This window comes from Cydia pomonella, chromosome 2 (assembly GCF_033807575.1).
Source record: "Cydia pomonella isolate Wapato2018A chromosome 2, ilCydPomo1, whole genome shotgun sequence".
Taxonomy (NCBI): Eukaryota; Metazoa; Arthropoda; class Insecta; order Lepidoptera; family Tortricidae; genus Cydia; species Cydia pomonella.
The window spans coordinates 18,032,839-18,050,227 of NC_084704.1; the positions used below are offsets into that span (position 1 = coordinate 18,032,839).

At 38.6% G+C, this 17,389-nt stretch overlaps 1 protein-coding gene and 2 long non-coding RNA genes across 3 annotated transcripts in view; 1 reads left to right on the plus strand and 2 right to left on the minus strand.

Moving 5' to 3' along the window:
* Positions 1-626: 626 nt before the first annotated feature.
* Positions 627-17,389, minus strand: part of LOC133534558 (uncharacterized) — a 74,259-nt gene continuing 57,496 nt past the window's right edge. The window contains exon 2 of the long non-coding RNA XR_009802056.1: positions 627-1,742. This is a non-coding gene — a long non-coding RNA (uncharacterized LOC133534558). The remainder of the gene's footprint in view (positions 1,743-17,389) is intronic.
* The window catches only part of LOC133534550 (DDB1- and CUL4-associated factor 8), a 36,635-nt gene continuing 23,968 nt past the window's right edge, over positions 4,723-17,389 (minus strand). The window contains exons 9-13 of the mRNA XM_061873715.1: positions 16,137-16,314; positions 11,592-11,731; positions 9,550-9,748; positions 8,491-8,610; positions 4,723-8,089 (exon numbers count right to left, since the gene is read on the minus strand). Coding sequence (XP_061729699.1) covers positions 7,922-8,089; positions 8,491-8,610; positions 9,550-9,748; positions 11,592-11,731; positions 16,137-16,314 — 805 coding nt within the window. The 3' untranslated portion in view covers positions 4,723-7,921. The remainder of the gene's footprint in view (positions 8,090-8,490; positions 8,611-9,549; positions 9,749-11,591; positions 11,732-16,136; positions 16,315-17,389) is intronic.
* LOC133534557 (uncharacterized) lies at positions 11,729-15,444 on the plus strand. The gene is made up of 2 exons (XR_009802055.1): positions 11,729-14,470; positions 15,320-15,444. It is a non-coding gene; the product is annotated as an uncharacterized LOC133534557 (long non-coding RNA).

The following is a 17,389-nucleotide window of genomic DNA, read 5'->3' on the forward strand; positions in this document are numbered from 1 at the left end:
CTCCAGAGGTGTTACATGCGCGTTGCCGACCCTAACTAACTTAACCCCGTATTAGCCCCGCACCCTCGTTGAACCCTGGCAACCTTACTTACCGACAGGAAAACAACACTATATGAGTATTAAGGGGTCTAGGGTTATTCGGCTGCGGTTTCCTGTAAAAATAAAATAAAAAAATAAGTTAAATTTGTACGGAAACCTCGGTGGGCCAGTCCGATTCGCATTTATTCGGTATTTTAAATCACAATACGGTTGCTAAAAAATAATTAGCAATTTTGAGAATTTTCTCTAGTGGCTTGGAATGGTTGGAATGCCATATAAATTATTTACAGCCAATAGAAAGACTTAGAAAAAACGGGTTTCTATTGGTTCCCATAAATTTTATTTTCCGACTTTTTCAGTCCATAACTTTTTGCAACATAATTTTTATTAGTCATATTTTAAATAGTCATTAAATAAAACAATATAAATTGCAGTTCCGATTTTTACAGGTCATCATTATTGTTAGTCTTTCATATATAAAAAAAAAACCACACGATCCATTACCAATACATAATGTTAAATGCAAATAAACTTGCTTTTAATAATTGTTGTAAGGTCTTTTTTCGCAGGTCCATGTCCCGGTCCAATTCGGGTCCGAGTCCGGGCCAAAGTGCGATTACGGGTCCTAGCCCGAGTCCGAATCCAGGACTCCAGGCGAGGGTCCGGGTCCGAGTTAGAATTTGGGTCCAGGTTCTAGTCTGAGTTCGGGTCCTGGTCCAGGTCCAAATTCAAGTCGAAATCGTATTCTTGCAATGTAAACTATGCGTCGTTGAAGAGTTCCGTTCTGGTCATCATCAGCAGTTCCACTTCATCAAATGCCACTGTTTTTAATGTAAATGTTTGATTTCCTGATGAAAATACAAAAATCATTATATGTATGCCTTTAACATTCGAGGAATTCCCTCGATTCCTCATGGATCCCATCATCAGAACTCGAGCTTGACAAAAATGAGTCTTCAAAACCTAACTTGCTTAACAAACATAACGAAGAAAGCAAATCCCAAAACGTGAACTATGCGTACCTAGTTGAAGAGTTCCGCTATGATCATTATTAGCAGTTCCACTTCATCAAATTTCACTTTCTTAAATGTCAATGCTTGATTTGTTAAATAAAATATAAAAATCACCATATATGCCTTTGACGAGTTCCCTCGTATCCTCATGGATCCCATCATCAGAACTTGGTTTTGACAAAAACGGGATCAATCTGTATAACTAATATAAATATACAGTCTGTTACCGGCAAGTGGGCTTTTTAGGGTTCCGTAGCCAAATGGCAAAAAACGGAACCCTTATAGATTCGTCATGTCCGTCTGTCTTTCCGATTATGTCACAGCCACTTTTTTCCGAAACTATGAGAGCTATACTGTTAAAACTTGGTAAGTAGATGTTATTCTATGAACCGCATTAAGATTTTTACACAAAAATAGAAAAAAAAACAATAAATGTTTGGGGGTAACTGAAACTCAAAATAGTACATTACGATACAAGTGCGAAAAATAGGAAATTCGAAACGAGTGGCGATAAATTAAAACACGACCGAAGGGAGTGTTTTAAATCGACACGAGTTGCGAATTACCTATTCGCACATGTATCGTACAACGTTTTACAGTACATATGGCCCTTTAAATGTTCGACACAGTAACGTAATATGCTACTTCTCGCACTAGTGCTATAAAGTAGCCCCATATGTACTGTAAAAACTTTTTTCATCAGACCCATACGTGTAGGGTATCTAGGGATAGGTCTTCAAAAATGATATTTAGGTTTCTAATATCATTTTTTTCTAAACTGAATAGTTTGCGCGAGAGACACGTCCAAAGTGAAAAAAAGTGTGCCTCCCCCCCCCGTAACTTCTAAAATAACAGAATGAAAAATCTAAAAAAAATATATGATATACATTACCTTGCAAACTTCCACCGAAAATTGGTTTAAACCAGATCTAGTAAGTAGTTTTTTTAATACGTCATAAATGGTACGGAACCCTTCATGGGCGAGTCCGAGTCGCACTTGGCCGCTTTTTTTAAAGTAGGGTAAAGTAACATACTTCTCTAACTTAACCATGACCTTAATTAGTTAATAAACTAAAATTCAGACTTTATTAACTTTGTAACTAACAAAATTTTAATTGCCAGTAATGTACAGCGCAGTAAATTGACAAGTGCCAATGACAGCCCTTCATAGGTATATACTTTGTTTATTGAATTGCGACGTTTATTTCAAGAGTTAGCGATATCAGTATTACTACCCTTAAGATAACTACGGCCAATTAAAGGCACTTGTCTCATTGATAAACACTTTATTACCAACTAAATAAAACTTAAATACAAAGTTACAAACCCCACACCTTAATGTTATTTTTTGTAAAAACAAATTTCAGTAATGAGTCTTATTAACAAATCCCTGGGGAGTTATGTTTGGCACCTTTAAAATCTTGAAGGGATGTTTTCTATGTTTTTTTTTTTAATTTTGTGCACAGTTTTGTTACTAGTACCAAGCATACGTGATCGTCCATACAAAAAGAGAAAACGTTTTTCTACTTCTAAATATTTTCCACGTTTTTTTTTCCCTTTTTTTTTCAAAATTTGCAAAATAAAAATAAATCCAAAAAAGCGAAACCTATAAGTAAACCTACAATATATAAGCGATCAATATCAAAATCATAGTGATTAGTTAATAATATTTAGTTAGAGGAAACCGTTTTCTCCCGAAATGGAATTTCATAGAAAATTTACCGTTATTTCGTTAGATTCAAAAAGCTATTCTTCCTTCTTAACCCAGACAATAACAAGTGTGCTTAATTTACAAATAGGAGCCAAAGATAGCGAAAAAGTGAAAGGGAAAAAGCGCTGGGCGCACTAAACTTCATAAACGATTTTTAGCACTTCTTGCGCAAATCGGCAGGTTTTTTTTTATTTCTATATTCTTCCATTATTCCCTTTAAAATAAAAATTAAATTAAACGCGCTTGAGTAAATTGAGGTCCCGATTTTTTTTTGCTAACTTCGTGACCCTGCCACTCGCTAACGGATAGCTAAAATCGTCAGATTATTCAATTCGGCACTATTTAGCAAGTAACTAATCCATCATATCTTAATCTGACGCGCTGGAGTATTTCAAGGTGGCGATTTTGTTTTACTATTCTGACGGGCTGTACCTACTGGACTCACGGCTCGGTTTCAACGACTCATACTTGGTGGAGGTACTTATGAAGGATACAAGGTATCCCACCTATCTTAATCTGACGCGCTCTAGTGACTCTAAAAATCCCCTCTTGGGCTCCCCAACCATTACATTTCTTCCGAGAAAAAATATAGCTGTTGAATTTGAAATATAATTATAGTACCGGGAAGGGAAATATGGTTGAATTTATTCCAAAAAACAAACGAACCCGATGACCTCTTGCTACGTGGTATTTACAGTCATATTCCTAGCCTCGTAAGACCCAACCCAATGTCCTACCTAAATATAGCCCCTATAGGACTGATTCAGTACGATGAAAGTTAAATCATATGTAATCGGAACAGAGTTGCATTTGTTTCGTTAAATTTTCATACAACATAAAATCAACTGTTATCCCTGCACTATAGGTTCAAATTTCAGTCGTAAAGTTTGGATTTATTGTCTGTATGGCTGGGCCTTAGTGTTTTAGTAGGCGAACGGGGTGCAGCCGACGTCCGCTGTACCAGAGCGCGGAACCAATAGGTAGGTACTGGACCAATACAGAGCGGAGCCAGAGGTTTGGTTGCACGTCCTGTAGTGTCGGAGATGTCTTACCCCGATTTCGCTTGACATCGCATCAGATCTTTGACCCATCATTGCCTAGACCGCCTATCGGGCCTCCATACGGTTAATCTGCCAAAAGTGAAGCCGAAACACGATCGATGTGTGCTCAACAACACACACACACACATGTACAAAAATATATTGCCATTATTTATTTATTCCCCTCAGAGTAGGGGGAATCTAACAACATTCTTATACTTGGTTATCAATAATATTTAGGATGTGTAGATTTTAAAATTGTAACAAAAGGTTATTAGGAATCCATAGTCACAATGAACTCTTAAAATTTGAGTATGAATGTAGTACAGCTAAAGATTATTATTTTAGATGGTTAGTTTGTGTATTTATTTGAGATGAGTACTCGCGAGGGCCGTTCGAACGAGTGCGACATAATGTTCGGACACTGTGTGTTATTACTCTTAAGCTAATCCATCAGACATGCAAAAGTGCGCAGGTACCTTTGCTGGAGGATTTATTATTAAGAGGGGGCTAACGCAAAATTGTAGGTTTTATGTCGATTTTTTACGTTTTAAGGCGAAGGGTAGGGCAAGCTCTTTCCATACAAACTTTGTGCGCGTTTTTCTTCGTTTGTGTTTGCGCTACAGTTATTATTTTTGGTAAATATGCTTATTTTTCTGTTAGCTAGGGCTTGAAGTATTTTTTTTCTGTATTTTTATTTTTTTTTAATAAAGAAAAATATCTACATCAAGTTCTGCATATATGCAGTCTGGGCTAGTAAAACGCTGCCAACGTAGCTTGGTCTAACTTTTGTCAACGATCATGATCAAATTTTATGATCTTTAATGCCGTGAATTATTTTCTATACTAAAATGTGCTCACATAACACTAGGGCATCTTAGACAAACTTATAAAGTATCTAAGCAAGGAAACACACATAATAAAACAATTCGTTTAATATTATTGCAAATATCTAGTATAAATAAGGGGATTTACACACAACACTTGTCATGACACGTTCAGAAGGAAATGTACAATACAACGTTCTACAAACCTATCAATATTATATCACAATAATCTAAAGGGACCCAGCTATATTTTGAATAGGAACGGTTCCCTTACTCTAATAGATAACTGCGTCCCTATCGCTCACTATAACCCTGAGTGCAATGTTGTTACGTTTGTAGACCGCATAACACGCCTGACAAGCACCGCGAAACTGACTACCGCGTACCTTAGTTGTCCTAAAACCCTATGGTTCTGCTGCAAGACCGCAGTCGAGAAGCCACTAACATGTTAACCTCCAATAACATTAGTGGTCGTTGGCTTATTGAAGTATTGCGTACATATTGATGCATTGGGGTTGGGGAGCACGCTTATGACCATTAACATAATAACCACCACGAAACGGTGTAACACGAAAGGGTATCCTTCGACCGCGGACTATTTGTCTCTGTTCAAGGAGAAATTAAATTGAACTGAATTATCAAGTGCCGTCCGTGGCCTAATAAAATTTAGCTTATTAGCCCTTTCCTAGAAAGGGCGGATCCAGCTTTATAGTCAGGGGGGTTCACCTGAGTAAAAAAGGATGGAGATTGAGGAGGGTCGAAACTGATTTAATGATAATGACCCCCATGACAAACCGAGATCCGTCCTAGTTTCGTTAGTTTAATTTAGCTTCTTTCATAACTATGAAAGGAATCCATTGTAGATATAATCAGTCAGTAGAATAGTATCCATTAATAGCAATGACAATAATAATTACATTTTAAATTAATGCCTGAAGGTTATTTTTGGCTGGCAAACATAGGTCCCTGGAACTCAAGGGGGGCTGGAACCAAACCCATTCGGTGTAATTTTATGGCTAGTTTTTTTATTTTAAACGCTATTATAGACTGGACCGCACCGGAATGTGCGCGCCCAGGTTCAGCCCCAACAATCCATATCGTACCTATATCCCGTTTCTAAAGATGTATTTAGGTCATAGTTGCAAAATATCAGTATCTCAGAACTTTAGTCTCCGTAAAACTCACACCTAACATCCATATTTTTCGTGTTTGAAGTACCCATTCTAATCATGAACGTGTAAGGCGGTTTCATTCGCATTGGATGCAGATATGTGCAAGCGGGACAGCGCTTTGACGCGCGTACTGCTGTCTCGCTCATACACCGATGAGGCTTGCGGATCCGCATGAGCAGGCTCCTCTCTCCTCTCTCAGGCAAAGACATATATTATACATGTATATACAATATTAATACTCGCGTATCACCGGCAACCACTATCACATATGTACAGCTTATGTTTATATTGACTCACAGTGGCGTTGCTAGGCGTGGGTGAAGCGGCCCCCTCACACGGCCTCGCGCTTGAGAGTCACGTGCACCGCTCCCATACAATCGAAATTACGCTCTGATTTTAAAACGACATTTTGACGTATCCTGAACATTCACGAGCGTAACTTCGATGCGGCGCGGCGGCGAGTTCGTGTGATCCGGGCTTAAGAGCCGGAGCCAACCATTCAGGGGGTTCACTTACGGTACGATTAATCGCTTCGATCAATCTGACGAGAATCGTGCACGATCAGTCGCTTCGAAATTGCTAGCCATACACGGAACAATTGGTCGTTACGATCGATGCGCGATCAAGGAATGCAGCGTCTGCGGCGCCTGCGTCAAGAATGAGACAAACATCAAATCGTTGATCGCAAAGAGCCATACCATGGTCATTTATCGTTGCGATATTCATGATTGCACAGGTTTTTGTTGCGCTTTACGATATAGTCTGCGATCAAGTAAATCGATAACGATATCTACCGACCCCTCGTTTTGATTGGTCCGTTAGTGAACCCCCTTATATTACCTTCGAAACACACATTGAAAGAAAAGAGCCTCACCGCTTCCGCTTCGCCCACGGCTAGACTAATTAATTCACGCTACGCCGCTGCTTACTCGTCAAAGTTCTTTATAGCCTCGGCGAGCATGGGACAGCATCCTGTTCTTCGGGATAGGATCCCATCCCATTCCTTGGTAAGTTCTATCCAGGAACTAACTATAAGTTTATTTACATGGAGCTGCTTGGCAGAACAAATCGACTGATGACAAAAGATACTAAGGCTTCATGTATCTTAACACAGCTGAATAGCCTTTTGAGGCAGCCTCGACCCGAGATCTAGACAATCAGGGCCCTATCCAAAGCATCACGTATAATTAAGTCGCATAAAGGCTCGACATGTTTCGATCCGTGTTTGAGGATCTTCTGGAGCACCGAATGCATCGCCTCGACTGATCGAGCGCGCGGCATGCAGTTGGTGCTCCAGTCGAACGAAGGTCCTCAAAACGGGTCGAAACATGTCGAGCGTTTATTCCACTTCATAATGTGTATAACCTGTTCTAAATAATTTTATTATGTTCTGGTCTCACGGGAGTTTTATGGTTTAAATCAAGGCCATGTTATAAACATACATTCAAATTATTTTAATCGAGTACGTAGTTGGTAGACTACATAGTTTAATCCAAAGGCAAAATAAGAATTATGGTTCAGCTCGTGGCTACCTTATATAGTCCAATCAAATGGGATCTTTGCAATGAAAACCCTGATAACTATATACAAATATACATCTTTCTTAATACCTATATGACGATAAACGGCAATATGAACAGCATAATATCGATGAATTACATCATGTTTATTCGGACTTTAGGTTAATGACGCTTTAAGCAATGTGAAACATTTAAAAAACGCAAACAATATTCTAATTAACAAATGAACATGTATACCTTATATACGCAACAGAATCTTTAACATTTTATAAACCGTGCAGTGCACGTCGTCTATTATAATCATAACTATAGATAGTTTATACAATTAACATAAATACAGGTATATTGAATGGACTATCAAACGGCTACCCAACTATAGATGTTTTCTCTCACTAAAGATCACGACTTTGTATACTCTGCGAAACGGTTTAGTTTGCACCCCTCCATAGAGGTTTATAAGCAGGGATGCATACCAAGCTACGCGTGTCGTGTCCGCCTCCACCGGCGTGTGCGTGTACCTAACGGCGCACACGAGGCCTGGCGCAGCGCGCCGCACGAGGAGGCGCGGAGACATCCGGCGAGGCAGGTGAGCCCGTTCACTAGAAGGCGGTGCAGACGTTGCCGTCGAACTCGATGTTGCCGCCGTAGGGCGGCGCGCGGTCCTCGTCGGTGAAGAGGCGGTTCTCGCCGCGCCACGCGTTATAGAGTGTAGGTAAAAAATCACTGAACAGCGGACTCCTCTGGGTGGTGCTGTTTTCGCGGACTATCTGTAATGTATAATAAAAATTACAATCAGATTATTTCAAGTTGCCCGTAGGTACTAGTCCGTTAAGGAAAGTAGAGTCAATAGAACTTCTGACAGATTATTTTTACAGATGTGGTCGATGAAACCTCCACTCGGAGCAGTTACTGGTCACATCTAAGAGCCAAGGAATGCAACGTCATAGTCAATGCGGCCCGTTTATTTATAATATAAAATTATTATACTTTTAACCTTTCGTATTCTACTCTTAAATATTGGCTGTTTAAAATGAATTTGATGTTTACATGCTTTGGGATGCACCGATCAGTGCAAAAGCGTACCAAAAGCTAAATCTGGAACCCTCCAAGAGAGCGCACTAGATGGCGCTTGCCAAGTAGTTCCGAGCGGTAGGCTAGCCATGGTTACCTTGTCCAGGCCCGCGTAGGAGGGCTCCTCCCGGCTGGACGGGATCCAGATCTTCACGTCCTTGTCCAGCCCGCTGCTCGCCAGCACGGGGCTGCGCGGGTGCGTCTCTATGCAGTTCACCTGAAAATTATTCAAATTAAATATTGGATTGCACTACTTGCGATTTACAAATGGAGGTCGTGGGTCAAACCGACGAGTTTTTTTTTTATACTACGTCGGTGGCAAACAAGCATATGGCCCGCCTGATGGTAAGCAGTCTCCGTGCCTATGTACGCCTGCAACTCCAGAGGAGTTACATGCGCGTTGCCAACCCTAGCCCCCCTCCCCTCGTTGAGCTCTGGCAACCTAACTCACCAGCAGGAACACAACACTATGAGTAGGGTCTAGTGTTATTTGGCTGCGGTTTTCGGAGTTTCTGAGATTTTTTTATTTAAACCGTATAACTTAATATTTATTTACTTGCAGCAAAAATAATTTGAAATAGAGGTGTATTGTCAAAGAAAACTTTGTAGCGACGTAAATTACCGCCATCTTTCGACACATAATTAAAACTTTTAAAACGCCATTTGACTTTGATCGAACGTGATTTGTTAAATATCAAAAAGTAGCGACATCTTACCGGGCACCACCTAAAGGTTATGGCGCCATCGCTCGACGCGATGCTGCTATACCTTTGGCCTTGGATCTATTAGATGGCGTCACTTTTTGATATACAACTAATTTACACATATCAGTAAAAAAATAAGGATCAAAGTCAAACAGCGTTCTAAAAGTTTTAATTATGTGTCGAAAGATGGCAGTAAATTTACGTCGCTACAAAGTTTTCTTTGATACACCTCTATTTCAAATTCTCTTTGTTTGCAGTCACCCTTCGGTGACGGAAACCGAAACTTGATAGGAACCGAAAAAAAATCCGAAACCTGTCGCTTCTTAAGTAACTTAATGTTTAAGTGCGTATTTGATTCACCAGACACAGCCAAGCAGCGCAATAACTATAAATCAAATAATAATAATAAAATCACGTAGGTCCACAGCACAGTATTAAGGAACGGTTCTCACCACGCCGCCGATGTCGCCCTCCATCCACTGCACGATAGCCTCGCTGTGCTTCTCCCAGATGTAGATGTGGCTGCAGTCGGAGCCCGACACGACGTACTGGCTGTTGGGCCCGAAGAACGCGACCCCTTTGAACGTGGCGCTGTTCCGGTGCCCGCTGTACTTGTGCGTGTAGCCGTTCGTCTCCTTGTTAGGGTTGTCTCTGGAATATAGACATAACATAATATTTTAAAATCAGTTAACCATTTAACAGGGATAGGGTGTCAGAAATTACGGAAATTTGAATCTTATCATGCAATGCCATCAAAAATATATATTTAAAATTAAATTAAATATCATTTATTTTCAGGCAACTATGGCCCATATATACATACCTTACAGACTAACATACATACAATAATAAAAATCAAATAAATCAATAAAATAAATTTAAAATTATACGAAGTATACCCTTATTATCCGTTAATGTATCCTACATTGTTCGTGTTAGGAATGGTAGGATACAATAAACTAGAAGTTAGAAGGGAACTGGGGCTAGCTTCATATATATTTAAGTTGGTATGAGGCAAGTTGTGCAACCCTGGAGTCCTGGCAGAGGTGGGTTTGACCGGAGCAGATCGGTACGTGTGGCGGCGGCGGCCGAGCCTGCTGGCCGAGCCGCGCGCTCGAACACAACTCCTTCGCCAGGCCCCCTTTACGCGCGCAATTCGGACACTTAATCGAGTAGCGATTGAGTTAGATTTATTTCTTTGTGCGAATTCACACGGGCCACGTTATACTCGTATGTATTGTGTTACTGTAATTTGTAATTATCTATGTGCTATATACCTATGTTTTTATTTTCTTTTGTGCGTCAAATTTCTTACTGTCGAATTAGGATAGCCTGGAACGATGGTTGTGTGTATGTAATAAAAAAATAAAATAATATAATCATAGTGGGAAATTCCCTCTGCCTTAAAAAGACTTAAACATTGGTTAGCACGTCACCCCTTCTGGTTCCCCCAGAACAGGCGCCACACCAGAACCGCGGTGTGAGGTTGAAAGTTGGACTTGCTAAGCGCAAGTGCATTTAGGCCCTAAACATACGGCCCGGGTGGTCAAGTTAAAATAATAGTACAGAGGCCGTGAAGTAAGCAGTTGCCGGCCGACTACATATAGACGGCTGAGCGTAACGAGGCCGACAGTTCTGCTTTTGCTCTCAATTCTGGTGGGGTGCAATTAATATTTATCTCATTTCTTCGTCGAAATTCATATTAACCCTTAAATGTATGATTTTTGGTATAATTGCCTAATTTGAAAAATTCATTTGTCATTATATGTTGTATATATTGTAGGAAAAATAAAGAAAAAAATCAAAGTATTTAAAAAATATATATTATTTTCATCAAAATATACGATGTAGATCATCATCATAATGCATTAAAGGGTTAAATAACAAAATCAACAACACACAATCAATCCAACAAAATAGAATCAGAGTTAAAAATTTTCAACTATACCTCCAAAACGATAAAAAACACCCTACGCGTTTTTTTCGGTTCGAGTAGACATTTTTACCGATAATATTTAGATTTAATGTGTTGGTGTTATTAAATTTGCAATTATTAGAATTTGAATATGATGTGTTATTTAATGTTCATTTCGATTTTATATAAATAAAACTGCAAAATATAACAAACATCGTTTATAGTTTTTTTTTTAATACGCGTAGTGGATTAATGTCATAACACTCATAACGAACCAAAAAAGCACATATTGCTTAGTTTTTTTTAAATGGCTGTATGCCATGATGCTGTGTCACAAATACATGTGAAATAGAAATAAAAATAAGAGCATCTAGTCGGCCTAGTCCTCCAATTTTGTATGAAATTACATTAAAGATCTCTCGTTTAGCCACACCCAAAATGTGATACTTCGCAACCTATTATAAGGAAAAAACTCTACCTGCTCGAACTCTCGAAGTTCAGATCACAGAGCATATTTTCTCTTGTGAACATCGATAACCGCAATATTTCTTCTCTAATGGCGTATACTTTTATACTTACTTATCGTAGACATCTCGTATGCTGTCGAAAAGGTAGATATCTTCGTCATTATATGACCCGAGTATTTCGCTGCCGTCGTGGTTGTATATCGCGCATGTCAGATGCATCATGTTGTATTTGAACTTTTTCTTGCCGTCTGTCTGTAAACAAATGCGTCAACGATATAATTATGTATTTGGCACTTGACGCGTGACAATGACAAATGATTTTTACACATCGATATGTAGCACAAAAAATGGAAAAATATACTTGGTAGACAAAGCCATCAACACCTAACCCATTTCCGAAATGCTTTAACCACGTAGGCCACGTAGCGAACACCAAACAACAAGTAGGTATAGTTGCCATCAGATATCTCGGAGTGACAAAGGTTTATTTCAGATATTTGTGAACACCGAAGCAGCTCCGATATATCTGATGGCGACTATACGCGTAGGCGTTCTGTCTGGAGATGTTTTTGACCACATACACTGAATAAGAACCTCGGGTAATTCGTAAGACCACCTACAATTCTATCACATCAATCAGAGTCAATTTTCGGAGTTACCCTAAGTAACTGATAAGACACGAGGAAGAAATCTCACAGGAACGAATTAAAGTTTGCGAAAATGCCCCACTCTATCTACGCTAAACAAACAAATTACAATATGTTAATAATATTATACCTATATGTTTTTTTTATTGAATCCAAACGGATAATTATGAAACTATGTATAATCAAAGGTCACACGGGCGGCCCCGGCCCTCTAGCTATGTTTATATGATAACGCGGACCGCGCCCAAGTGCAAACATGAACATGTCATTATTATTAATAGTTGTTGATTAATTAAGCACTGATTAACTGCCATATTTATGTGAGAACTTGTTATGTTCTGTCAAACGGGTACCTATGGAAAAACAAAAATGTGTCTGTACCATTGCTCGAACGTTAAGGGGTTTTAGATGTATAGTATAATAATATCACTCAATTATGCATGTGCGTTTCGCTCATCGATTTTTTTACTAGTATGTTAATAAAATCGCTCTTTGCTTTGGCCACAACCACAAAATAGTACTTTATACAACCGTGGTATATAAAGAGAAAAAGGCGAGTGGCGTGGGTTACAATGTGAGCCGTTGCCGTAGGCGAGCATTGTAAAGAAATATGCCACGAGCATTTTTGACCTACTTATACAACGTCACACACAATAGTACCTATTTCGTAAACAGAAGAAATGTTCACGGAATATTAAAATATTTTATTCCATTTTTTATACTTTTGCATATAAATTTTTTTTTTGTAAAATCTTAAATAAACTGGTCAATTTGTTATAGTCAGGGTGAGTAATGAAAAGCATCTGCTATGGCAATAATAAATACATGTGGTGTTGCTCGATGAGCATAAGGACCATGGAGAACTCGTATTTAATTTCGTATTACAGTACAATCTCATTATCTCACTAATGCTGACTAAGAGGGTTATTGGAAAATTCGGATTACTGGAAGTAAGAGCATATCTGCTTATTATATTGATGTGTTTTTTAGTATGTCAAAGTTATACACTATATACTAAATTAAAAGAAAATTGTACTGTTATCTGGTTTTAAGGAATATATTCAAGAGTGATCTGATAATGTAAGCGCACGTAGTAAATTTAGACATAGAATGATCACTTGCACCCCTATTTTAGTGCCGGATCACTGGGTGTACCGGACCATCGAAGTGTCGGATTATCGAGATTAGATCTGGAACTATGCCGGAACTTTATATGTACTAAATTTCTGACTTGAGTCACTGGTCAAACAATAAGCCATTCGATATTGGCAAAGAGAATTGATTGTAATAGAGAGGTAAAGTCTAAGAAAAAAACGTGCCTCTTAGTTTGACATCCAAAACAGATGTCGCTGTACTGCGCCATGTGTTTATCGGTCACTGAATTGTCAAACGTCAATTTTTGACAATCAGAGTTACAGCAAAATGTATGGAGCTGTACAGCGCCATCTCGTTTACCTGTTAAATTCTAAGCACGTAATTTTCTTAGACTTCACGCGTCTTACTCAATCAATGTATCTTTGATATTGGTCATGTTTAAACTTCCTTAATTGTAGTTTTTGCTTTGTAAGACGTGGCTAAGGATTGAATTTTGTATTTTTAATCCTATCTGACACGCGAACGGCACATTATACTTATCACTGAGCTGTGTATTCTATAACAACAACTCTCTTGACTGACCATATCCGTGGACCTTATGGCTTTGCAATAAGATTTACGAATTATCAGTTAATCTGTCCGCAAACTGACGACCGATATCATATAACTATCTTTTTCACTCCTGCTACGACTATGCAATGCAAGTATGAATGAGAAGTTTTACGTTTACTACCCCGGCCGTCAGTTTGGTTTGCGGATAGTATAACAATGTGGAGTGGACGTATTAAAGCAGGTAAAACGGGAATAATTGTAGTATTTAAATGGTGTTTTTAAGAATTAAGAAAGCCAATTAAGTAATGACCCTAATACTTCATCAGATAGTTATTGTAGGGAAAGTATGCCTACAGGTCATATGTTTAATTGGTATTAAAGTGAACGGCTTTCATAAACGAACGTTATTTTACTAGAATTATGAGATCACAAGGCAAAGTTTTAGAATATTTTAGACAGTTTAACGAAAACGTACGAATACAATATAATTGTTTATTTTGTGACAAAGTCTACACCGTCAAAAATGTTATTCGGTTTGCACAGCATTTGGTGAAGTATTGCCAAAACTGCCCTATTGACATTAAGTCCAGATTTAAAAAAAGGGAAGTAGAAGCTATGTGTCTGTTGCCGCAGCTGAAGTCGAACATTTGCAATCATCAGGAAGAGAACCGCTCGATGTGATGAAACAGTAGCAGAGGTAAGTGACAACCGATCTGGCCTAATGGGTAGTGACCCTGCCTATAACGACGATGGTCCCGGGTTCGAATCCCGGTAAGGGCATTTATTTGTGTGATGAACACAGATATTTGTTCCCGAGTCATGGGTGTTTTCTATGTATAAGTATGTATTTATCTATATAGTGTGTTCCTAGCCATTGGACAACGCCGAAATGTACATATGCATTAGGGTATTTAGAACCAGTGTACAAAGTATCATAACAACCGGTGTAGCGGTTTCGAAGAAATTAACATATTACCATTTTTTAATTTGGAGCAGCCTGTATGTGTTAGTAGCTCCTAAGGTAATATCCTCAAAGAATAGTATGGAACCTTCTTCGACCTTTTTGATTACCTTTTTTATTTATGACACTAATAAGTTTCTTATGTTTGAAAAATGTCATCATTATCAAATATTTCGAACAAATTGTCAAAAACACTGCCAAAGATTAACACAGTGTGTTTCTTTTTGTTTTTTGCAAATAACTTTTGTTCGTATTTTATTTTTATCTTTTGTTCTAATTTAAAAAAATATTAACGCCAGAGCATTCCTGAGGAGTAACCCTACGTGGGATTTCAGGGTTTGTCCAATGGCTAAGGTCACCCTGTATACGTATGTATATCATCGCCTAGTACCCATAGTACAAGCTTAGCTTAGTTTGGGGCTAGGTCGATTTGTGGATCCCCAAATATTTATTTATTTAGTTATTGGAAAATCTTAATCTCTCAACATTATTGTGCTCATAACATTTTAACCATCTCGCCCGCTCAGCTACTTGTGTTGTTGACTGTACGAATAAACGCCTGTAAAAACTATATAATTGTTTCAGGTCAAAAAAATCTACTTTTTCCTAATCAGAAAACGATACCGAAAATGCCCTTAAACGGATCCCAACTATTTTTGTTTCACCTTGTATTATTATGAAATTAATTTAAGACTGTGATTTTGTCATTATTTATGTTATTATTGATTAACTCAGGGGTATCCAAACTTTTGTATAACGTTTGGATACATCTAGCACGCTGTAAAACCAAAATCTGGCCTTATCTTACAACTAGATTTTCTCTATAGCAGCAAAGAGAATTTGAAATAGAGGTGGATTGACAAAGAAAATTCTATAGCCTCAGTAATTTTACTGCCATCTATCGACACATGACTAAAACTTTTAGAACGCCATTTGACTTTGGTCCTTATTCTTAAACTGATATGGTGATATGTGTTAAATTTGTTAACCCTTTAACCGCAAGACCCGTCAATGGACGCGCGCGGCTCCAGCCCAATATCAACCTTCGTGCATTCCAACAAGGTTCACGATGACGCGCCGCACACGATAGGCGTGGCGTTCAATGGGTTAAATATCAAAAAGTGGCGCCATATAATAGATCAAAGGCAAAGGCATCGTTTCGAGCGATGGCGCCATAACCTTTAGGATGTACCCGGTAAGATGGCGGCACTTTTTGATATTTAACACATATCAGTGAAAGAATAAGGATCAAAGTCAAATGGCGTTCTAAAAGTTTTAATCGTGTGTCGAAAGATGGCAGGAAATTTACGTGGCTACAAAGTTTTCTTTGACAATACACCTCTATTTCAAATTATCTTTAATAGCAGTAGGGTCGGCAGTCGGCAGTCGGCAGGGCACTCACCTCATGGTCCTGGAAGGAGTTGGGACAGTAGAGGTCCCTGGCGCGCGCCGCGTGCCTGGTGTCGTACACGCGCACGAAGCGGTCTCGGCCGGCCACGCACAGCAGGCGGGGCTCCAGGGGGTGACCGGACACGCTGTACAGAGGGATCGACGAGCCGGACTCCTTCACGTGGAATAGTCTATAAATATAACAATAGTTTACTAATCAAATCATCATTAAAAATATGTCTGTTGAGGAATCCCTTCTGAAACGTCAGAACGACTAATAAATTTAGGTACAGTATCGGCCAATAACCTTTGGGTTTTTTTGTATAACATGTACAGAGTAAACAATACAACCTATATTTTGTAGATTTCATATTTTATTAGTCATTTTATACAAATATACTATGAATACTGGAATGAAATACTGTCTATAACATTAGGAGACTCAGGATATTATTACAAAAGCTCTAATAAACAAAAAATAATTTACTATACATATATGGAAAAAACCTCTATGAAAAACCATTACTTGAGACCAATTTTTCTCATCGCTCGAACAACGGTCTACTACTAGACTACCTAAAGTAGTCAGGTGGAACTTACAAATATAAAATAAAAGTTTTACCGTAAAAAAACATGGAGACCATACCTTTGATGAAAATCATGAAAGTTAAAATCAATGTAAGGACAGTGGCGTCGCTGTACCGTGCAACGTGCCTGCGACTATTTTCGACCGCCGGCGCTACCATTTCAATATGGAATCTAACTTCAAGAATGTTGATATTCCTATGACTCTAGTTCAGTAAACCAATCGACATGTGCTTTCTGACTAGCCGTTTATGGCGTTATTCATAAGCGCGCTACAAACCTCCATTAGCTAATAATTTTTTGTCTTAAAAGTTTTATGAATAACGGGGTAAAATGTGTATCGTACGTGCTCACGTGCAGTTTGTGTACAGGTGTGTAGCCAGAGTTATAGTAAAGACCATACGAACTGAGATATGGGCCACAAAACCAGCTGTCAACAAGGAGGCGCAACAACTACACTCTCTTTTTTATTGAAATTGAAATTTGTTAAACTATTTGTAAACGTAGGGATTATAGAGTGGTCATTAGTAGTTACTCATTATTAATAGTAAAAGGATTATCGTGTTGATTTTTCATTGTTTATTTAGTCAGTGATTAAAATGGCGCGGTGGTTTCATAATGTTATTAAGTAAATATTAATATAGTCGTACATGAATTATCGTGTTGCGTTAAATTATTTAA